Source organism: Coregonus lavaretus (genome assembly GCF_964263955.1).
Source record: "Coregonus lavaretus genome assembly, chromosome: 32".
NCBI lineage: Eukaryota > Metazoa > Chordata > Actinopteri > Salmoniformes > Salmonidae > Coregonus > Coregonus lavaretus.
Window position 1 is genome coordinate 22895832 of NC_140019.1, and position 23883 is coordinate 22919714.

The window sequence follows — 23883 nt, forward strand, 5'->3', positions numbered from 1 at the left end:
GGGAAGCTTGGATGGGCCGGACTGGGCTGGCGACGCGCACCACAGACTTGGTGCGGAGAGCAGGAATGGGCCGGACCGGGCTGGCGACGCTCACCACCGACTTGGTACGGAGAGCAGGAACGGGCCGGACAGGGCTGACGACGCGCACCACAGGCTCGGTGCGAGAGGCAGGAACAGGCCGAACCGTACTGGGGACACACGCCACTGGCCCTATGCAGGGATCAGGAACGGGCCGGACCGGACTGGTAATACACCCCAGTACCTCTCGCCGTGCCTCCACACTTTCCCTCTCCTCTGTGACCAGTGGCCCCCTTAACCTGGCGGCCTCCTCTGCACCCCCGCTGGACCGCTCCATCGCGGCCTCCGGCTGCCCCGTCGTCCACGTCGTGAGCCCCCCCCTAAAAAATTTCTGGGGTTCTCTCCTCCCCGTGGACCAGGCCTCCCTAGCTCTCGCCAGACTCTCGATCCATTGCTTCATAGACCAGCCTCTCTCCTCTTCACTTAGCGTGGCCCAGCCGAAACTCCTACTCCCCTGATCCAAGGTCCTTCCTCTCTCCTCTTCACGCTGCTTGGTCCTGTCTTGGTGGTTTCTTCTGTCATTTCGGTTTGTGTTAAACCGTAGACGTCACGTTTCGTTCGTTGTTTTGATCGGGTGATCTGCTTAATAAATAATATGTACGCATTCAACGCTGCGCATTGGTCCTCCTCCTTAAGCGAACGTGACACAGATAAAGATATGGGTTCAATGATTACATAAACACATTGCTGATCAAAATATTCTAAGCAATATGTTCGCAGAAAGCAAATGGCGGGCATCTTTTGACATGCTCACTGCTGGCAAAACAACCCTGACAACATCACGCTAACATGACGCATGGACGTTTCAAAACCCAGCAGGCTTTGTAGCTGCCGCATTGAGGCGGGACATACTCATACAATCTCCTCCCTAACCGTTCAATTACAGTCCCTTGTATCTTAATGGCTTTGGAAATGCGCTTCGAGCGATAAACTCGTTTCATAGGCGATCTCGGAGGGACTGAAACAGGGGAAGTCATGGGGGAGATTTTAAAAAGAGAAATCAGCAGGCGGCAGGCTACATCATACTGTTGGAGGGAAACCACCTAACTCCATGCATGCGAAGTCTGTGCAGGCACAGAATGGGCAATTTCTTATTGATCGAATCGAACTCAGTGTGGGCTGCTAGACATTTTGTCCCACCTTCTCTGGCCTCTGATTTATCAGAACGACTAGTGGCCCTGGCTGCTCCTTTAGTCTTATTTGTACTTCCATGGCTTTTCTCCTGGGAGGGACCCAACCTTCAACATCCAGCCTGTAATTAGTGATTAACGGCTGGATCTGGTTTTTGATTTACTCCCCGACTATTCCCATAATGGGATGTTGGTCCATGCCCACCGCCCAAGACTAAATCACCTATGGCACAGTAGAGGAACAGTTGTCAGGGAAAATAGCTGTCACACTTTTGTTTAGCTACTCCCCTGCTCACCTAGCTCTTTGTGTTTCTCTCTCTCCTTCTCTTTCTGTTTCTCTCTCTCTCCTTCTCCTTTCTGTTTCTCTCTCTCTCCTTCTCTTTCTGTTTCTCACTCTCCTTCTCTTTCTGTTTCTCTCTCTCTCCTTCTCTTTCTGTTTATCTCTTTCCTTCTCTTTCTGTTTCTCTCTCTCTCCTTCTCCTTTCTGTTTCTCTCTCTCTCCTTCTCTTTCTCCTTCTCTCTCTCTCCTTCTCTTTCTCCTTCTTTCTGTTTCTCACTCTCCTTCTCTTTCTGTTTCTCTCTCTCTCTCCTTCTCTTTCTGTTTCTCTCTCTCTCCTTCTCTTTCTGTTTCTCACTCTCCTTCTCTTTCTGTTTCTCTCTCTCCTTCTCTTTCTGTTTCTCACTCTCCTTCTCTTTCTGTTTCTCTCTCTCCTCTTTCTTTCTCTATCTCCTTCTCTTTCTGTTTCTCTCTCTCTCCTTCTCTTTCTCTCTTGTGCTTTCCCTCCATCATATATATCATATGTGTAGCACAAATCTTCAAAAGAGGTGTTATCAGTCGAGGTGGGTGTATCCCCATCACTGCTGTTTTTTAAGATACATTGTCGAGTGCTGTTACATAGTTTGGAACAATCCCCAAATCACTCCACTTGGGTATAGGGTTCCCTAGACCGATAGCAGGGTTAGCTCGACTGAATTACCTGCTCCAATATCAACGTCTGCAGATATGAACAGCCCTGCCAATACCAGCAATACTTTGATCAAGACTTAAAGCTTCATAAAGCAGACTGCAAGTCAGGCCAATTGAAATAAAAACCTCTGCACCAAGGTTATAAATGTGAGCGAAGCCTGTAAAAGTGGAACTTGCTGAGTGCATTACCTCGGCTGAGCAGCCTGGGGCCTGGTTTCTAGAGCAGCTGGTGAAGGAGTCTTGTGGGACCGACCACAAATGAGTATTCAACATTGCTGAAGACCATTGTAACTTGACTAATTTCATCAAAACTACCATATGAAAAGGCTTTGAGAGAAAAGCTATCCTGCCGAAATGCTCCAAATCAAAGGCGTATTTGGGGTTTGGGTTTATCATAAGGGGACGATGCTGATTTGGCAGCGGTGCCTCTCTTACCCATGCCGCTCCATTATCATTTGCAAGTGAATGCCTATTCCTTATCAAGCGGTTCGCAACTATGAATGATATTGAGCAATGTGCACGTGGCTGTTTTTCCATGTGTGTGTGCCTTCCCACCTGTGTGTGTGTGTATGTGTGTGTGTGTGTGTGTGTGTGTGTGTGTGTGTGTGTGTGTGTGTGTGTGTGTGTGTGTGTGTGTGTGTGTGTGTGTGTGTGTGTGTGTGTGTGTGTGTGTGTGCATGCGTATGTGTGTCTAAAAGGCAGGTTTTATTGAGGTGCGCCGGTAAGACATCTCAACAGTGGCTGATGAAAAGTGAGGGAGTGAGTTCAACACACAGCTGAGTGTCCAGGGATGCATTAAGTAATTGCCTTCTAGCTCCATGGTAGGGATCTTAATAGCATCATTATGTTCAAAGTACAACGTTGCTCTAATAGCTGCATACTTCTCTAGACTGCAATCTGATGTGAGCGCGTCAACAGCGTACCCCTCCTTGACAAGAGCGGTGAAATGTTTGAGAGGGATGAAGCCAGCGCGTTTGTTGACATGGAAATGCTTCCCTTCTGTCTGTATGTCTGTCAACATTGATAGGAAGAAGGAGGAGGACTAACGTCTATAAGAAAGATTAAGGTACACATTACATTTTGTAGAGATGTGGTTGTTCTATCATGTAGCTTTCCTACACACTGTGTGATTCATAAACTGTATGTATCATATACACTTAGTGGCCACCCCGTTCCCTAAAACGGATCGCTCCTACAGACAGTGAGTCATGTGGCCGTGGCTTGCTATATAAAGCGAGTGACCTAAGCTACTTTGAGCATGGTATGATCGTCGGTGCCAGGCGCGACAGTTCCAGTATCTCAGAAACGGCCACCCTCCTGGGCTTTTCACGCACAACAGTGTCTAGGGTTTACCGAGAATGGGGCGATAAGCAACTATACATCCAGTCAGCGGAAGTCCTGTGGGTGAAAACAGCTCTTTGATGAGAGGTCGAAGGAGAATAGCAAGAATCGTGCAAGCTAACAGGCGGGCCACAAACAGACAAATAACGGCGCAGTACAACAGTGGTGTGTAGAACGGCATCTCGGAACGCACACCTCGTCGATCCTTGTCACGGATGGGCTATTGCAGCAGACGACCACACTGGGTTCCACTCAGCTAAAAACAAGAAGAAGCGGTTCCAGTGAGCACACGATCACCAACACTGGACAATTGAGGAGTGGAAAAACATTGCCTGGTCCGACAAATCCCGATTCCTGTTGCGTCATGCTGATGTCACGTGTAACTCAGTTGGTAGTCCCGTGTAGCTCAGTTGGTAGAGCATGGCGCTTACAACGCCAGGGTTGTGGGTTCGATTCCCACGGGGGACCAGTATGAAAAAATTTATGCATTCACTAACTGTAAGTCGCTCTGAATAAGAGCGTCTGCTAAATGACTAAAATGTAAAATATAATGTCAGAGTCAGTATTTGCAGTAATCCATGGCCCCATCCTGCCTGCTGTCAACAGTACAAGCTGGTGGCGATGGTGTGGGGAACGTTTTCCTGAGCTTATAATATACAGTACCAGTCCAAAGTTTGGACACACCTACTCATTACAAGGTTTTTCTTTATTTTTACTATTTTCTACATAGTAGAATAATAGTGAAGACATCAAAACTATGAAATAACACATATGGAATCATGTAGTAACCAAAGAAGTGTTAAACAAATCAAAACATATTTTATATTTGTGATTCTTCAAAGTAGCCACCCTTTGCCTTGATGACAGCTTTGCACACTCTTGGCATTCTCTCAACCAGCTTGACCTGGAATGCTTTTCCAACAGTCTTGAAGGAGTTCCCACATATGCTGAGCACTTGTTGGCTGCTTTTCCTTCACTCTGCAGTTCAACTCATCCCAGACCATCTCAATTGGGTCGAGGTCGGGTGATTGTTGAGGCCAGGTCATCTGATGCAGCACTCCATCACTGTAATTATTGGTCAAATAGCCCTTACACAGCCTGGAGGTGTGTTTTGGGTCATTGTCCTGTTGAAAAATAAATGATAGTCCCACTAAGCGCAAACCAGATGGGATGGCGTACCGCTGCAGAATGCTGTGGTAGCCATGCTGGTTAAGTGTGCCTTGAATTCTAAATAAATCACAGACAGTGTCACCAGCAAAGCACCCCCACACCATCACACCTCCTCCTCCATGCTGCACGGTGGGAACCACACGTGGAGATCATCCGTTCACCTACTCTGCATCTCACAAAGACACGGCGGTTGGAACCAAAAATCTCAAATTTGGACTCATCAGACCAAAGGACAGATTTCCACCAGTCTAATGTCCATTGCTCGTGTTTCTTGGCCCAAGCAAGTCTCTTCTTCTTATTGGTGTCCTTTAGTAGTGGTTTCTTTGCAGCAATTCAATCATGAAGGCCTGATTCACAGTCTCCTCTGAACAGTTGATGTTGAGATGTGTCTGTTACTTGAACTCTGTGAAGCATTTATTTGGGCTGCAATTTCTGAGGCTGGTAACTCTAATGAACTTATCCTCTGCAGCAGAGGTAACTCTGGGTCTTCCTTTACTGTGGTGGTCCTCATGAGAGCCAGTTTCATCATAGTGCTTGATGGTTTTTGCGACTGCACTTGAAGAAACTTTCAAAGTTCTTGAAATTTTCCAGATTGACTGACCTTCATGTCTTAAAGTAATGATGGACTGTCGTTTCTCTTTGCTTCTTTGAGCTGTTCTTGCCATAATGTGGACTTGGTCTTTTACAAATAGGGCTTTCTTCTGTATACCACCCCTACCTTGTCACAACACAACTGACTGGCTCAAACACATTAAGAAGGAAAGAAATTCCACAAATTAACTTTTAAGCAGGCACACTTGTTAATTGAAATGCATTCCAGGTGACTACCTCATGAAGCTGGTTGAGAGAATGCCAAGAGTGTGCAAAGTTATCATCAATGCAAAGGGTGGCTACTTTGAAGAATCTCAAATATAAAATATATTTTGATTTGTTTAACACAATTCTTGGTTATTACATGATTCCATATGTGTTATTTCATAGTTTTGATGTCTTCACTAGTTTTCTACTAAGTAGAAAATAGTAAAAATAAAGAAAAACCCTGGAATGAGTAGGTGTATCCAAACTTTGGACTGGTACTGTATATCAAATGCTTTCCAATCCTGTCAAATATCACAGAGAGCTCTGATTTTAATAAATGCAGTCAATTGCAATGTTCTGGCATCATAGTTTACATATAGAAATGCAGTCCACATTTCAGGTAATGACTTCTTACTAATCAATAATCAATATAGTACATCACTGATCTAGCACTGAAATGTTAAGTCATGCAATCTCATTTGACGTCAAGGAATACATACACTAATGGTTATACAAGACTACAAGATTCACTAATGGTACGTATGTGAATACGCATTACATGAAAAAATGAAAACCAAGCTATATTTGATAACGGACCCAACTTCTGGAAGACAAGACATTCTTGTATCCTATTGTGAAACAGCGAGTATTCTTCTACAAGGCTATATGCTGTTAGAATTGGTTCCAAGTCGCAGAAATGCAATTTGTCATGGATTTAAGTTAGAAATGATGTGAAATCCTCCTGTGGGTATTGCTAAGGCCCAACTGGCTATTGTCTCAGTGATATTGAGGATATTTCTGGGGGGAAAAGAAGGAAAAGAGAAAGAAAAAAATTAAGTTCAAGCATTTCAAATCTTTCTAATACTTAACACATTTTGCAAAAATCACACTTTTGGAAAATGGATCCAATTTAACAGCAGAATGCTCCACGGGAGCTTGTCGTGAGAAAGCATGACAATCCATTAATTGTCATTGCGCCGAGAGCGATGAATAACACTAGAGTTGTCTTAATGGAGGCAGGCAGGCCCAGAAGAAGAAAAGGCTGTCTCCTTTGGTTGTCTAATAATGATCCATAGAGAAGAGCCAGAGTTTAAGTAAACTAATTTTCTATCTTTGCAAATCCACACGCAGATCCAGGGATTATGGAGCCCATAAGAGTAGGCAAATTAAAGAAGAAATAGGCTGCTGAGATTGTTATTATGTTCAATATGGAGAAAGAACAATACTTGAACTGTTACCAGCATGAATAACTTCCATCGCTGACATCAATGTGGTTTATTCCAAATAAAAATTTATAACTGATTAACATAGGTTATTTAATCAATAAGGCACAAGGGGGTGTGGTATATGGCCAATATACCACGGCTAAGGGCTGTTCTTAAGCATGACGCAACGCAGAGTGCCTGGATACTGCCCGTAGCCGTGGTATATTGGCCATATATCACAAACCCCTGAGTTGCCTTATTGTTATTATAAACTGGTTACCAACGTAATAAGATCAGTAAAAATAAATGTTTTGTCATACCCGTGGTATACGGTCTGATATACCACGGCTGTCAGCCAATCAGCATTCAGGAGCGAACCACCCAGTTTATAATGAGGCGTGAATCCTCTTAATAGATGATACGCCATATGACATTAGCTGGTATACCCTAGACTTACAGTGGGGAAAAAAGTATTTAGTCAGCCACCAATTGTGCAAGTTCTCCCACTTAAAAAGATGAGAGAGGCCTGTAATTTTCATCATAGGTACACGTCAACTATGACAGACAAAATGAAAAAAAAAATCCAGAAAATCACATTGTAGGATTTTTAATGAATTTATTTGCAAATTATGGTGGAAAATAAGTATTTGGTCAATAACAAACGTTTCTCAATACTTTGTTATATACCCTTTGTTGGCAATGACACAGGTCAAACGTTTTCTGTAAGTCTTCACAAGGTTTTCACACACTGTTGCTGGTATTTTGGCCCATTCCTCCATGCAGATCTCCTCTAGAGCAGTGATGTTTTGGGGCTGTCGCTGGGCAACACGGACTTTCAACTCCCTCCAAAGATTTTCTATGGGGTTGAGATCTGGAGACTGGCTAGGCCACTCCAGGACCTTGAAATGCTTCTTACGAAGCCACTCCTTCGCTGCCCGGGCGGTGTGTTTGGGATCATTGTCATGCTGAAAGACCCAGCCACGTTTCATCGTCAATGCCCTTGCTGATGGAAGGAGGTTTTCACTCAAAATCTCACGATACATGGCCCCATTCATTCTTTCCTTTACACGGATCAGTCGTCCTGGTCCCTTTGCAGAAAAACAGCCCCAAAGCATGATGTTTCCACCCCCATGCTTCACAGTAGGTATGGTGTTCTTTGGATGCAACTCAGCATTCTTTGTCCTCCAAACACGACGAGTTGAGTTTTTACCAAAAAGTTATATTTTGGTTTCATCTGACCATATGACATTCTCCCAATCCTCTTCTGGATCATCCAAATGCACTCTAGCAAACTTCAGATGGGCCTGGACATGTACTGGCTTAAGCAGGGGGACACGTCTGGCACTGCAGGATTTGAGTCCCTGGCGGCGTAGTGTGTTACTGATGGTAGGCTTTGTTACTTTGGTCCCAGCTCTCTGCAGGTCATTCACTAGGTCCCCCCGTGTGGTTCTGGGATTTTTGCTCACCGTTCTTGTGATCATTTTGACCCCACTGGGTGAGATCTTGCCCCAGATCGAGGGAGATTATCAGTGGTCTTGTATGTCTTCCATTTCCTAATAATTGCTCCCACAGTTGATTTCTTCAAACCAAGCTGCTTACCTATTGCAGATTCAGTCTTCCCAGCCTGGTGCAGGTCTGACAGCTCTTTGGTCTTGGCCATAGTGGAGTTTGGAGTGTGACTGTTTGTCTTTTATACTGATAACAAGTTCAAATAGGTGCCATTTATAAAGGTAACGAGTGGAGGACAGAGGAGCCTCTTAAAGAAGAAGTTACAGGTCTGTGAGAGCCAGAAATCTTGCTTGTTTGTAGGTGACCAAATACTTATTTTCCACCATAAATAGCAAATAAATTCATAAAAAATCCTATAATGTGATTTTCTGGATTTTTTTCCCTCATTTTGTCCGTCATAGTTGACATGTACCTATGATGAAAATTACAGGCCTCTCTCATCTTTTTAAGTGGGAGAACTTGCACAATTGGTGGCTGAGACAAAGCCTATTCCCCCTCAGGAGACTAAAAAGATTTGGCATGGGTCCTCAGATCCTCAAAGAATTCTACAGCTGCACCATCGAGAGCATCCTGACTGGTTGCATCACCGCCTGGTATGGCAACTGCTTGGCCTCCGACCGCAAGGCACTACAGAGGGTAGTGCGTACGGCCCAGTACATCACTGGGGCAAAGCTTCCTGCCATCCAGGACCTCTATACCAGGCGGTGTCAGAGGAAGGCCCTCAAAATTGTCAAAGACTCCAGCCACCCTAGTCATAGACTGTTCTCTCTGCTACCGCACGGCAAGCGGTACCGGAGTGCCAAGTCTAGGTCCAAAAGACTCAACAGCTTCTACCCCCAAGCCATAAGACTCCTGAACAGCTAATCATGGCTACCCGGACTATTTGCACTGCCCCCCCACCCCATCCTTTTTACGCTGCTGCTACTCTGTTAACATTTTTACATTTTACATTTTAGTCATTTAGCAGATGCTCTTATCCAGAGCGACTTACAGTTAGTGAATACATTTTTTTTTTTTTTTTATACTGGCCCCCCGTGGGAAACGAACCCACATCCCTGGCGTTGCAAACGCCATGCTCTATCAACTGAGCTACATCCCTGCTGGCCATTCCCTCCCCTACCCTGGACGACGCTGGGCCAATTGTGCGACGCCCATGAGTCTCCCGGTCGCGGCCGGCTGCGACAGAGCCTGGATTCGAACCAGGATCTCTAGTGGCACAGTTAGCACTGTGATGCAGTGCCTTAGACCACTGTGCCACTCAGGAGTTAAGTATTTATGCATAGTCACTTTAACACTTTAACTCTACCCACATGTACATATTACCTCAACTACCTCAACTAGCCGGTGCCCCCGCACATTGACTCTGCAACGGTACCCCCCTGTATATATAGCCTCCCTACTGTCACTTTATTTTACTTCTGCTCTTTTTTTTTCTCAACACTTTTTTAGTTGTTGTTTTATTTTTACTTTTTTGTTTAAAATAAATGCACTGTTGGTTAAGGGCTGTAAGTAAGCATTTCACTGTAATGTCTGCACCTGTTGTATTCGGCGCATGTGACCAATACAATTTGATTTGATTTGATTTGATTTGATTTGATTTGACTAAATACTTTTTTCCCCCACTGTATATAACTTGGCCTGACGTTTTCCACACCGATCACCTTTCGGTTACGTCCCAAATGGCACCCTATGCCCTAGTTAGTGCACTACATTTGATTAGGGCTCATAAGGGCCCGTTCAACAATGTGTGCACTATATAGGAAATAGGGTGCCATTTGGGATGCAACCTTAGACTGTGCAATGCCCCAATGGCAACCCACTACGCTAAACATAAGTGACACGTTTCACAGGCGAGGGGTCCGTCGGCCTATCACCCAACATCAACCTCTGGATCGATACTTCAGCCACTGACAGATGGTCACTGACAGACAGCCACTGACAGACAGTCACTGACAGACAGTCACTGACAGACAGCCACTGACTACTACAGACAGCCACTGACGGACAGCCACTGACAGACAGCCACTGACAGACAGCCACTGACAGACAGCCACTGACAGACAGTCACTGACAGACAGCCACTGATAGATAGTCACTGACAGACAGCCACTGACAGACAGCCACTGACAGACAGTCACTGACAGACAGCCACTGACTACTACAGACAGCCATTGACAGACAGCCACTGACAGAAAGTCAGCCAGGAGGAAAATAAAGCACTTACACCAGCAGCTCTTTCCTTCTCCTCATCTATTCAGAAGCTGCCAATGGTTCTCACAGACATACACCCTCTAATATTTAGTGTTTGATCCTTCAATCAAGATATAGCAATACAGTGATATTTGCTACCTTGGTATTTTACCATCCCCACACCCTAATGTACAGGATGTGAATGCCTTATCTGTCCTATACCCAGAGTGCATTACACAGTCATTCACCAAATTATTCAAGGATGACAATACATAAGACTATCTATAGTGTGGCAGGCATAATTTCATTTATATCAGTAACTTGGCCTAATTAAAAGCCATCATTCCTGCTAGATATTTACCTTACTGCCAGCTGAAGTGATTGATTTTTATTTTCTTGTATATGGGATGGAGTCAATGAATTATGCATAGACGTTAGTGTCTTATCTTTAACAGTGACAAACAATGTCGCTGTGCTTTGAATATTACAAGTTGTATGCAAGGCCTTATTAGCAAAACAAGCACACATCCTGTGTAAGACAGGTGTCATTTCATTGGGATTGTAGGCTTGTGTCACGGCTTGTTCTGCATTTACTGCTGTTATTCGCAAAATGGTACTATATTGCTAAATATACTGAATCAACAAATGTACTATATGAGTAAACTTATGGTATTCGATTTTAATGGCGTGCATTGACTTGGCTAATGAGAGCAGCGAACTGGAAAAATAGGACTCAAATAACATTTAGTTGTGTAGTTCAGTGCTACACTATCTGAAGCGACGGTAGGAAGCGCCATCATTGAGGTTCAACAAATTTTGTTTATTTTCTTATTTTTTACATTCACTCACATAAAACATCTGCAACAATGAATGAAAAAGGTTAAAGTGATCACAAAACCTTTTGCAAGGCTGGTGGTATTTGAGGCCTTGGTATAGTGGCTATCTTTACTGTGGTAAAGGGAACACAAAGGCATTGTTTACATAATGCACATGAAAGCTGGAGGTCTGTAGCTTTAATGGGTGTATCTGGTCAATATAATCCTAACTGAAAACTGTTTCTACCTCTGGACATGTAACATATTCTTAGCCTTACCTGAACTTAGGTTTTGGTGAAAAGAGGGCATTCAAAAGGACTATGAACACTAAGGGACTGAAAGTCTGGGGTGACATTCAACTCCAAAGTGTATAGTAGGCTATCTCACATAGACTAAGAGATGGCTAAATCATATCAAGCTCACCATTGCTTGGTTGAATCCTACAGAATAAATGGGCAGGAGCATTAATACACATTGTGCAATTTCATGAATTTTATCAAACGAGGTTCATGCTTTCCCAGTCATATACAGTTGAAGTCGGAAGTTTACATACACCTTAGCAAAATACATTTAAACTCAGTTTTTCACAATTCCTGACATTTAATCCTAGTCAAAATTCCCTGTCTTAGGTCAGTTAGGATCACCAATTTATTTTAAGAATGTGAAATGTCAGAATAATAGTAGAGAGAATTATTTATTTCAGCTTTTTATTTCTTTCATCACATTCCCAGTGGGTCAGAAGTTTACGTACACTCAATTAGTATTTGGTAGCGTTGCCTTTAAAGTGTTTAACTTGGGTCAAACGTTTTGGGTAGCCTTCCACAAGCTTCCCACAATAAGTTGGGTGTTTTGGCTCATTCCTCCTGACAGAGCTGGTGTAACTGAATCAGGTTTGTAGGCCTCCTTGCTCCCACACGCTTTTTCAGTTCTGCCCACAAATTTTCTATAGGATTGAGGTCAGGGCTTTGTGATGGCCACTCCAATACCTTGACCTTGTTGTCCTTAAGCCATTTTGCCACAACATTGGAAGTATGCTTGGGGTCATTGTCCATTTGGAAGACCCATTTGCGACCAAGCTTTAACTTCCTGACTGATGTCTTGAGATGTTGCTTCAATATATCCACGTAATTTTCCTTCCTCGTGATGCCATCTCTTTTGTGAAGTGCACCAGTCCCTCATGCAGCAAAGCACCCCCACAGCATGATGCTGCCACCCCCGTGCTTCACGGTTGGGATGGTGTTCTTCGGCTTGCAAGCATGCCCCTTTTTCCTCCAAACATAATGATGGTCATTATGGCCAAACAGTTCTATTTTTGTTTAATCAGACCAGAGGACATTTCTCCAAAAAGTACGATCTTTGTCCCCATGTGCAGTAGCAAACCGTAGTCTGCCTTTTTTATGGCGGTTTTGGAGCAGTGGCTTCTTCCTTGCTGAGCGGCCTTTCAGGTTATGTCGATATAGGACTCGTTTTACTGTGGATATAGATACTTTTCTACCTGTTTCCTCCAGCATCTTCACAAGGTCCTTTGCTGTTGTTCTGGGATTGATTTTTCGCACCAAAGTATGTTCATCTCTAGGAGACAGAACACGTCTCTTTCCTGAGCTGTATGACGGCTGCGTGGTCCCATGGTGTTTATACTTGCGTACTATTGTTTGTACAGATGAACGTGGTACCTTCAGGTGTTTGGAAATTGCTCCCAAGGATGAACCAGACTTGTGGAGGTCTACAAATTTTTTTCTGAGGTCTTGGCTGATTTCTTTTGATTTTTCCATGATGCCAAGCAAAGAGGCACTGAGTTTGAAGGAAGGCCTTGAAATACATCCACAGGTGCACCTCCAATTGACTCAAATTATATCAAGCCTATTAGAAGCTTCTAAAGCATGATCATTTTCTGGAATTTTCCAAGCTGTTTAAAGGCACAGTCAACTTAGTGTATGTAAACTTCTGACCCACTGGAATTCTGATACAGTGAATAAGTGAAATAATCTGTCTGTAAACAATTGTTGGAAAAATTACTTGTGTTATGCACAAAGTAGATGTCCTAACCAACTTGCCAAAACTATAGTTTGTTAACAAGAAATTTGTGGAGTGGTTGAAAAACAAGTTTTAATGACTCCAACCTAAGTGTATGTAAACTTCCGACTTCAACTGTATTTCATTGGTTTGTCATGAATATGAACTAAGTAAAAGCACTAGCTTGCACAGACAGGGAGAAATAAAGACTAAAACATGAGAAAGAAGAGGAAGAGAGACAGGTTAAGAGAAATGCTCTACCACCGAGGAGAGACTGTCACAGAAAATCTTTCATTTTCTTTTCTTTCTTCAATTTCAGCCTGAAGAAGCTTGGGGGAGGAGTTAAAAAAGCGAGTAGTTGGAGCTGGTGCATCTCAACTCATCAAGGAAGCTGAGCTCTCCTCAGATTTTACCCGGCTCCTTTCTTGATGCAATTCGCCTGAAGGGCTTCTCCCCCGCACAAGTCTGACTAGGAGGGGAACAATAGGCTGTGCCAGTTTGCCATTTGCTCTTGTAACTTTTCTTGTCTGTCCTAGAAATGCTTTACATTCAAAGAGCTGATGAGCGACCAATTTTACAATGGGAAAGTCATTATGCATTATTTTTCTTGGCGTGATGTGTCAACCCCAGAGAAATGTCAGAGGATATTGAGCCAGCTGGAAATGTCAGACGGGGATGATTTGAGAAAGGGAATTAGGCGAGAAAAGGTAGCGCAATATGTGTTCATGTTACTTAGGTTGCCGAAGAGTAACTGTCTTCGTTATGTTGTACTAGCAATAGGGGGTTTGGTTTTAGCTCTTTCAATATTTGCTCAGTGTCTAGTTTTAAACAGCAACACTGACTCAATATTGAAACTAATGCATTTACCCATCGCTCACTAATGGGTTGCCATGTTGGGTATATTTTCCAAGAATATAGATTTAATTGTTCAGTGCATATCTGGCAACCACACAAGTCATTTTAACATTCAGCGAAATAGCAAAGTAAAGGACTCTGCCATTATATTACCCTTAAATAGCCTATGATAAACTGTAAATCTCCCACATTCAGAACTCTAGCGATGAGGACAAGGGTCTTGCCATTCACAGAGATATCATCAATGTCAACTCTAATTGAAAATAAATTAGACTCCATTTACTTTTATGGTTCCCATAAGGATCATAAGTTGATGCCGATTTCAGAACCTTATGCTAATAAATAATATGGATACTAGGAAAGCCTTACAAGCTCTGTTTAGAGCTATATGACCTGGTTGAGTTATTATTAACATCCTATTGGCATGAGGGGATGGACAGCAAGCGTAGACAGGGAGAGGGGGCTATAGGCTGTATCTCAATTGGTAAATGTCTTGCCCAAGAAAAATAAGAAAAAGATTTGCCCACCTGCAATGAAGTGGGTTGGGTGGGGGGGGGCATGGTAACTATTGTATAGGAATGTATAAAAAATAATTCTGACCATGGTGTTGAGTAAACAGTAAACAGTTGTATCCACTTTGCTGTCACATAAAGGCATAGGTTACTTATAAAGCTTTTAACTATACAGTTGAAGTCGGAAGTTTACATACACTTAGGTTGGAGTCATTAAAACTTGTTTTTCCACCACTCCTGTCAAGGGGTGCTGAAGGTGGGTGTGGTGCATGAATCAAGCGCAGGACGCAGAAGCTCAGTCCAAAAGACTTTAGTGCAATATTCACGTAGAAAATAAGCACAATAAGCCCGAAGGTGAAATAACGGCGCACACAGGCCTCAAACAAATGGCGCACTAACATGTGCGAAAAACCTCTCCAAAACACTGGAGGGAAATACGTAGCTCCAACACAAAACAGAAGAGCAATCACACACAAAGACAAACACACACAACGAGAACTAAATAGGACACTAACGAGGACTAACAAGACACAGGTTTACAACATCAAGACAAAACCAAACGAACATGAAACATAGATCGGTGGCAGCTAGTACTCCGGGGACGACGACCGCCGAAGCCTGCCCGAACCAGGAGGAGTATTCGAAAACATAATGTTAACTTTCACTGCTATGCGGATGACACACAGCTGTACATTTCAATGAAACATGGTGAAGCCCCAAAATTGCCCTCGCTAGAAGCCTGTGTTTCAGACATAAGGAAGTGGATGGCTGAAAACTTTTTACTTTTAAACTCGGACAAAACAGAGATGCTTGTTCTAGGTCCCAAGAAACAAAGAGATCTTCTGTTAAATCTGACAATTCATCTTGATGGTTGTAAAGTCGTCTCAAATAAAACTGTGAAGGACCTCGGCGTTACTCTTGACCCTGATCTCTCTTTTGACGAACATATCAAGACTGTTTCAAGGACAGCTTTTTTCCATCTACGTAACATTGCAAAAATCAGAAATTTTCTGTCCAAAAATGATGCAGAAAAATTAATCCATGCATTTGTTACTTCTAGGTTAGACTACTGCAATGCTCTATTTTCCGGCTACCCGGATAAAGCACTAAATAAACTTCAGTTAGTGCTAAATACGGCTGCTAGAATCCTGACTAGAACCAAGAAATTTGATCATATTACTCCAGTGCTAGCTTCCCTACACTGGCTTCCTGTTAAGGCAAGGGCTGATTTCAAGGTTTTACTGTTAACCTATAAAGCGTTACATGGGCTTGCTCCTACCTACCTTTCCGAGTTGGTCCTGCCGTACATACCAATACGTACGCTACGGTCACAAGACGCAGGCCTCCTAATTGTCCCTAGAATTTCTAAGCAAACAGCGGGAGGCAGGGCTTTCTCCTATAGATCTCTATTTTTATGGAACAGTCTGCCTACCCATGTGAGAGACGCAGACTCGGTCTCAACCTTTAAGTCTTTACTGAAGACTTATCTCTTCAGTAGGTCATATGATTGAGTGTAGTCTGGCCCAGGAGTGTGAAGGTGAACGGAAAGGCTCTGGAGCAACGAACAGCCCTTGCTGTCTCTGCCAGGCCGGTTCCCCTCTCCACTGGGGTTCTCTGCCTCTAACCCTGTTGCAGGGGCTGAGTCACTGGCTTGCTGGTGCTCTTTCATGCCGTCCCTGGGAGGGGTGCGTCACTTGAGTGGGTTGAGTTACTGACGTGATCTTCCTGTCTGGGTTGGCGCCCCCCCTTGGTTTGTGCTGTGGTGGAGACCTCTGTGGGCTATACTCGGCCTTGTCTCAGGATTGTAAGTTGGTGGTTGAGGATATCCCTCTAGTGGTGCGGGGGCTGTGCTTTGGCAGAGTGGGTGGGGTTATATCCTTCCTGTTTGGCCCTGTCCGGGGATTTCTTCGGATGGGGCCACAGTGTCTCCGGACCGCTCCTGTCTCAGCCTCCAGTATTTATGCTGCAGTAGTTTATGTGTCGGGGGGCTGGGGTTAGTTGGTTATACCTGGAGTACTTCTCCTGTCTTATCCAGTGTCCTGTGTGAATTTAAGTATGCTCTCTCTAATTCTCTCGTTCTCTCTTTCTCTCTGAGAACCTGAGCCCTAGGACCATACGTCAGGACTACCGGGCATGATGACACCTTGCTGTCCCCAGTCCGCCTGGCCTTGCTGCTATTCCAGTTTCAACTGTTCTGCCTGCGGTTACGAAACCCCTACCTGTCCCAGACCTGCTGTTTTCAACTCTTAATGATCGGCTATGAAAAGCCAACTGAGAGACCTGAGCCCTAGGACCATACGTCGGGACTACCGGCCGTGGTGACTCCTTGCTGTCCCCAGTCCGCCTGGCCTTGCTGCTATTCCAGTTTCAACTGTTCTGCCTGCGGTTATGGAACCCCTACCTGTCCCAGACCTGCTGTTTTCAACTCTTAATGATCGGCTATGAAAAGCCAACTGAGATTTATTCCTGATTATTATTTGACCATGCTTGTCACTTATGAACATTTTTGAACATCTTGGCATGGTTCTGTTATAATCTTCACCCGGCACAGCCAGAAGAGGACTGGCCACCCCTCATAGCCTGGTTGTGACACTCTGGCTCCATGGACTTTGATTATTGAGCCAGGGTTGTTCATTTTCATTGTTTGGGTGTATTTCTATGTTGGGGATTCTAGTTGTTCATTTCTTTGTTGGGTGATTGTTCTTGATTAGTCATATGACTCCCAATCGGAGGTAACGAGTGTCAGCTGTCGGCTCGTTATCTCTGATTGGGAGCCATATTTAAACTGTGTGGTTTCTCCTTGGTTTGTGGGTTTTTGTTCCATGTTTCTGTCAGTGTTACAGAGGACTTCACTATCGTCATTTGTTGTTTTTCGTGGTTGCTTTATTAAATAAAGTCATCATGTTCACTCCACGCGCTGCGTATTGGTCCGCTTCTTCAGACGATCGTGACAGAAAAACCCACCATCAAAGGACCAAGCAGCGTGTCAAGCGGCAACAGGACCCAGCTCCAAAGGCTTCCTGGACATGGGAGGAGATTTTGGACGGAAAGGGGTCCTGGACTTGGGAGGAGATCCTGGATGGGATGGATCGCCGTCCATGGAGCGAGACGGTGGAGAGGCGACGGCGAGAGGAGCAACGGCATCAGCAGGGCCATCGTCGGAAGGACGAGAGGCAACCCCAAAAAGTTTTTTGGGGGGGGGCACATGGCTTGGACGACGGGGCTAACGGAGGCAGAGAAGGGGCGTATTCAAGAGGCAACCAGGTTACGGGGGTCACTGGCCAAAGTAGGGAGAGGAGATGTAGAGGCACGGCGTGAGAGTCTGAGGTGTGTATCCAGTCCGGTCCGGCCCGTTCCAGTTCCCGGGGTAGAGCCAGTGGTGTGTGCTTCCAGTACGGTCCGGCCTGTTACGACCCCTCGCACCAAGGATACGGTGCGCTTCGCCAGCCCGGCCCGGCCTGTTCCGGCCACTCGCACCAGGGATACGGTGCGCTTCGCCAGCCCAGCCCGGCCTGTTCCGGCCACTCGCACCAGGGATACGGTGCGCTTCGCCAGCCCAGCCCGGCCTGTTCCGGCCACTCGCACCAGGGATACGGTGCGCTTCGCCAGCCCAGCCCGGCCTGTTCCGGCCACTCGCACCAGGGATACGGTGCGCTTCGCCAGCCCTTTCCCACCAGTGCCTACACCACGCCCCAAGCCTCCTGTGTGTCTCCCGAGTCCTGTGCGTCCTGTTGCTGCTCTCCGCACTAGGCTTAATGTGAGTCCCCAGGGTCCAGCATGCCCTGTTCCGGCTCTCCGCACTAGCCCTTATGTGCGTTCCCAGGGTCCAGCATGCCCTGTTGCTTCTCCCCGCACTAGCCCTGAGATGCGTGTCCTCAGCCCGGTACCTCCAGTTCCGGCACCACGCATCAGGCCTACGGTGCGTCCCCAGGGCCAAGCATGCCCTGTTGCTGCTTCCCGCACTAGCCCTGAGATGCGTGTCCTCAGCCCGGTACCTCCAGTTCCGGCACCACGCATCAGGCCTACGGTGCGTCCCCAGGGTCCAGCATGCCCTGTTGCTTCTCCCCGCACTAGCCCTGAGATGCGTGTCCTCAGCCCGGTACCTCCTGTTCCGGCACCACGCACCAGGCCTACGATGCGCCTCAGACGGCCAGAGTCTGCCGTCTGCCCAACGGGGCCTGAACTGTCCGTCTGCCCAACGCCGTCTGAACTGCCCGTCTGCCCAACGCCGTCTGAACTGTCCGTCTGCCAAGCGCCGCAGGAACTGCCCGTCTGTACTGAGCCTGCAAAGCCGTCCGCCAGACCGGAGCCGCTAGAGCTCTCCGCCAGACAGGAGCAGCCAGAGCCTTCCGCCAGACAGGATCAGCCAGAGCCTTCCGCCAGACAGGAGCAGCCAGAGCCTTCCGCCAGACAGGATCAGCCAGAGCCTTCCGCCAGACAGGATCAGCCAGGGCCTTCCGCCAGACAGGATCAGCCAGAGCCTTCCGCCAGACAGGATCAGCCAGAGCCTTCCGCCAGACAGGATCAGCCAGAGCCTTCCGCCAGACAGGATCAGCCAGAGCCTTCCGCCAGACAGGATCAGCCAGAGCCTTCCGCCAGCCAGGATCTGCCAGAGCCGTCCAGCCAGGATCCGCCAGAGCCGTCCAGCCAGGATCCTCCAGAGCCAGCCAGCCAGGATCCGCCATTCAGTCCGGTGCTGCCCCTTAGTCAGGTACTGTCCCTTAGTCCGGTGCTGCCCCTTAGTCCGGTGCTGCCCCTTAGTCCGGTGCCGCCCCTTAATCCAGTGGGGTTAATTGGGGGGTGGTCAGGTGGAGGGGGCTACGGAGGCGGATAGTGACTAAGGTGGGGTGGGGACCACGACCTGGGCCAGAGCCGCCACCATGGACAGACGCCCACCCAGACCCTCCCCTAGACTGTATGCTGGTGCGCCCGGAGTGCGCACTTTTAGGGGGGGGTACTGTGACACTCTGGCTCCATGGACTTTGATTATTGAGCCAGGGTTGTTCATTTTCATTGTTTGGGTGTATTTCTATGTTGGGGATTCTAGTTGTTCATTTCTTTGTTGGGTGATTGTTCTTGATTAGTCATATGACTCCCAATCGGAGGTAACGAGTGTCAGCTGTCGGCTCGTTATCTCTGATTGGGAGCCATATTTAAACTGTGTGGTTTCTCCTTGGTTTGTGGGTTTTTGTTCCATGTTTCTGTCAGTGTTACAGAGGACTTCACTATCGTCATTTGTTGTTTTTCGTGGTTGCTTTATTAAATAAAGTCATCATGTTCACTCCACGCGCTGCGTATTGGTCCGCTTCTTCAGACGATCGTGACACTGGTTCCTCTCTAGGTTTCTTCCTAGGTTTTCGCCTTTCTAGGGAGTTTTTCCTAGCCACCGTGCTTCTACACCTGCATTACTAGCTGTTTGGGGTTTTAGGCTGGGTTTCTGTACAGCACTTCGAGATATTAGCTGATGTAAGAAGGGCTATATAAAATAAAATTGATTGATTGATTGATTGAGGAGCAGCCTCGGCCGAAACCGTGACAACTCCACAAATGTCTTGTTAACAAACTATAGTTTTGGCAAGTCGGTTAGGACATCTACTTTGTGCATGACACAAGTAATTTTTCCAACAATTGTTTACAGACAGATTATTTCACTTATAATACACTGTATCACAATTCCAATGGGTCAGAAGTTTACATACACTACGTTGACTGTTCCTTTAAACAGCTTGGAAAATTCCAGAAAATGATGTCATGGCTTTAGAAGCTTCTGATAGGCTAATTGATATCAGTTGAGTCAAATGGAGGTGTAGCTGTGGATGTATTTCAAGGCCTACCTTCAAACTCAGTGCCTCTTTGCTTGACATCATGGGAAAATCAAAAGAAATCAGCCAAGACCTCAGAAAAAAATGTGTAGACTCCCACAAGTCTGGTTCATCCTTGGGAGCAATTTCCAAATGCCTGAAGGTACCACGTTGATCTGTACAAACAATAGTACGCAAGTATAAACACCATGGGACCACGAAGCCGTCATACCGCTCAGGGAGGAGACGCGTTCTATCTCCTAGAGTTGAACGTACTTTGGTGTGAAAAGTGCAAATCAATCCCAGAACAACAGCATTAGACCTTGTGAAGATGTTGGAGGAAATAGGTACAAAAGTATCTATATCCACAGTAAAACAAGTCTTATATTGACATAACCTGAATGGCCGTTCAGCAAGGACGAAGCCACTGCTCCAAAACCCCCATAAAAAAGCCAGACTACGGTTTGCAACTGCACATGGGGACAAAGATCGTACTTCTTGGAGAAAATCCTCTGGTCTGATGAAACAAAAATGTTTGGCAAAATGACCATCATTATGCTTGGAGGAATAAGGGGGATGCTTGCAAGCCGAAGAACACCATCCCAACCGTGAAGCACTGGGGTGGCAGCGTCATGCTGTGGGGGTGCTTTGCTGCAGGAGGGACTGGTGCACTTCACAAAATAGATGGCATCATGAGGAAGGAAAATTATGTGGATATATTGAAGCAACATCTCAAGACATCAGTCAGGAAGTTAAAGCTTGGTCGCAAATGGGTCTTCCAAATGGACAATGACCCCAAGCATACTTCCAATGTTGTGGCAAAATGGCTTAAGGACATCAAAGCCAAGGTATTAGTGTGGCCATCACAAAGCCCTGACCTCAATCCTATAGAAAATTTGTGGGCAGAATTGAAAAAGCATGTGCGAGCCAGGAGGCCTACAAACCTGACTCAGTTACACCAGCTCTGTCAGGAGAAATGGGCCAAAATTCACCCAACTTATTGTGGGAAGCTTGTGGAAGGCTACCCGAATCTTTTGACCCAAGTTAAACAATTTAAAGGCAATGCTACCAAATACTAATTGAGAGTATGTAAACTTCTGACCCACTGGGAAAGTGATGAAAGAAATAAAAGCTGAAATAAATAATTATCTCTACTATTATTCTGACATTTCACATTCTTAAAATAGTGGTGATCCTAACTGACTTAAGACAGGGAATTTTTACTAGGATTAAATGTCAGGAATTGTGAAAAACTGAGTTTAAATGTATTTGGCTAAGGTGTATGTAAACTTCCGACTTCAACTGTATGTGCCTGAAAGCATGTCTATTGTCCAAGTCAACACAACCTGTGGAGGGTACTATTCTTTGAATTTCCTCGTCAAAGCAGGAAAAAGTAAACGGTAAAACGTAGAAAATAGAAAAATATGCACATGGCACTCAAATACACGCTTGAGTATTTTACACAATGCATTGAGGAATACATTTATGTTGCCAATATTACCGCCTTGAATGACAACACAGCGACCTCCAACATAAGCATTATCAGTTGATCCTGCCACTCACCGAAAGCTGTGTAGAACTCGTCCTTTGTCAGGTGCTCGTCGTCATTGATGTCGTTGTATTTGAGAAGGTCAAACAGGGTGCACTCAGAGACATCCTTGGACAGACCTTCCTGCTTGATTACCTGCAACAGAAAAATGCATTGAGACCTGGGCCAGAATGTAACTTACAGTTAAAGCTAATTCTAGCGCTGGGCCAGTATGTAACTTACAGTTAAAGCTACAGTAAGTCTAAGTCAGGGATTTTGGGGTCTGGGGTTTACTTTTTCTTGTACTCCCCCCCCCCCCCCCCCCCCCCCCATTTCCGCTTTCTGGTGCTGAAACCCGGGAACCAACCATGGAACTGGGATTTGTAATGTTACAGCATAGAGCATGCAATGTAACACGATCGATTATCTTTCTAAGTATGTGGTTTCTAACCTAAACTCAATTTCACATTTAAGTCTTACCTTGATTGTCTATTGAATCTCTTATTTCTGGAAGTAAATATGCTGAGGAAACCCTTTTTCATGCTGCAAAGACCTGTTATGTTTTATTTATGGTTTGAAATAAGTCACATCAGGGGGCGACATTCACTCATCCATCATTCTAGATCAGCTGTCATACAGCTTGACAAAATATGACTGCCTAATGAATCATCCTCTACTTTGTCTTGTTCCCTGCAGCGTTGTCTATGCTTTCTGAACACTTATTGAACTAAAAGTGTAAGCTATATACAATGATCCCAATTTGTTTGATGATTGAACCTCATTAGTTGAATTTGAAAATGATCTTCAAGCCATCTGTGTATGATAATGCACTACACATGTATTTACATTGACCTCTATCACTTCACAGTGCATTACAACACTTGCTAAAAGCATTCATAAAAGTGTTTGTCTCCTTTAAGACAATCTATAACAATATATATGAATGGCAATTGGATGCATTCATAATGCATTACCTAGGCACAGTTGGTTCAGAGAAAGTATTATCAAAAAACGTGGTATTCCAAGGTATTCCCTGCCTTCCTGATTGGCCCCATGGCGGACAGTTTTGATTCAGGGAGATGATAATATCAGAGTGTGTCACCCCAGTCTTTGATGATTCTCACACCATCTCTTAAATATTTTATATCCCGGCCTAAAATCAAACAATCTTTCCCCTGCTCTGTATTTGATGTTCAGGTTGGATGTACTGGCAGAATCGACACATCTGATTGCAGTGACATAAAGAAGGGGGTGAGTGTCTGAATATTGGGTGGAGGGAGTGCATCACCCCCTCCACCCAGACACACACACACGCATGGAAGTACACACACACATACGCACACACACATAAACATACACTATGCCAAGCCTGAACCTTTTAACTAAATTAACTAAATTACACGCATTATGTTAGAGAAACAGCTGTAACATGTGTTTGGAATGCAGCCGCAGTCCGTGTCAAATTAACACCCCATTTACAGAGGCGACGGGACATTAGACCGTCATTCAAATGTAACACCTCTGTTACAATGAACAATTACACAAATAGCAGACTCGTAAATGTGGTCTGAAATTATCGGTCACATCAAATTTGTCTAATTTAACATGGCAAGAGTTAAGAGCAAAGACATTTGTATTTTACTGACTGAATTCTCGGCCATGAGTGACCTCTGTGATGTGGCATAGTTTGAGGTCAACTGGGTCAACGTCTGAGATTAAGAATTCATGACTACAGTGTGCTTTTGTAAACAAGATAATAAAATTGCTACAACATGTTCTGCATTTAATACTAGTTTGTACTGTATACTGTATGTACTGTGTCAACATCACCATATGCCTCAAGGTTTAAGAGAGACTGTAGCATTTTCCTGTGAGGAATGCTTTAAAACCAACATAGCGTTACTCAATCTGTGCAGTGGATGTTTGTGGACAGACTGACATTCAAACACCTGGATAGACGATGGCTCATAG

General features: G+C 45.1%; 1 protein-coding gene across 1 annotated transcript in view; it reads right to left on the reverse strand.

Moving 5' to 3' along the window:
• LOC311107226 (follistatin-related protein 5-like) overlaps positions 1-23883 on the reverse strand; it is a gene marked incomplete at its 5' end in the record, with an annotated part of 191516 nt that overhangs the window by 48417 nt on the left and 119216 nt on the right. The window contains one exon of the mRNA XM_084149716.1: positions 21948-22068. Within this exon, the coding sequence (XP_084005842.1) occupies positions 21948-22068 (121 nt within the window). The remainder of the gene's footprint in view (positions 1-21947; positions 22069-23883) is intronic.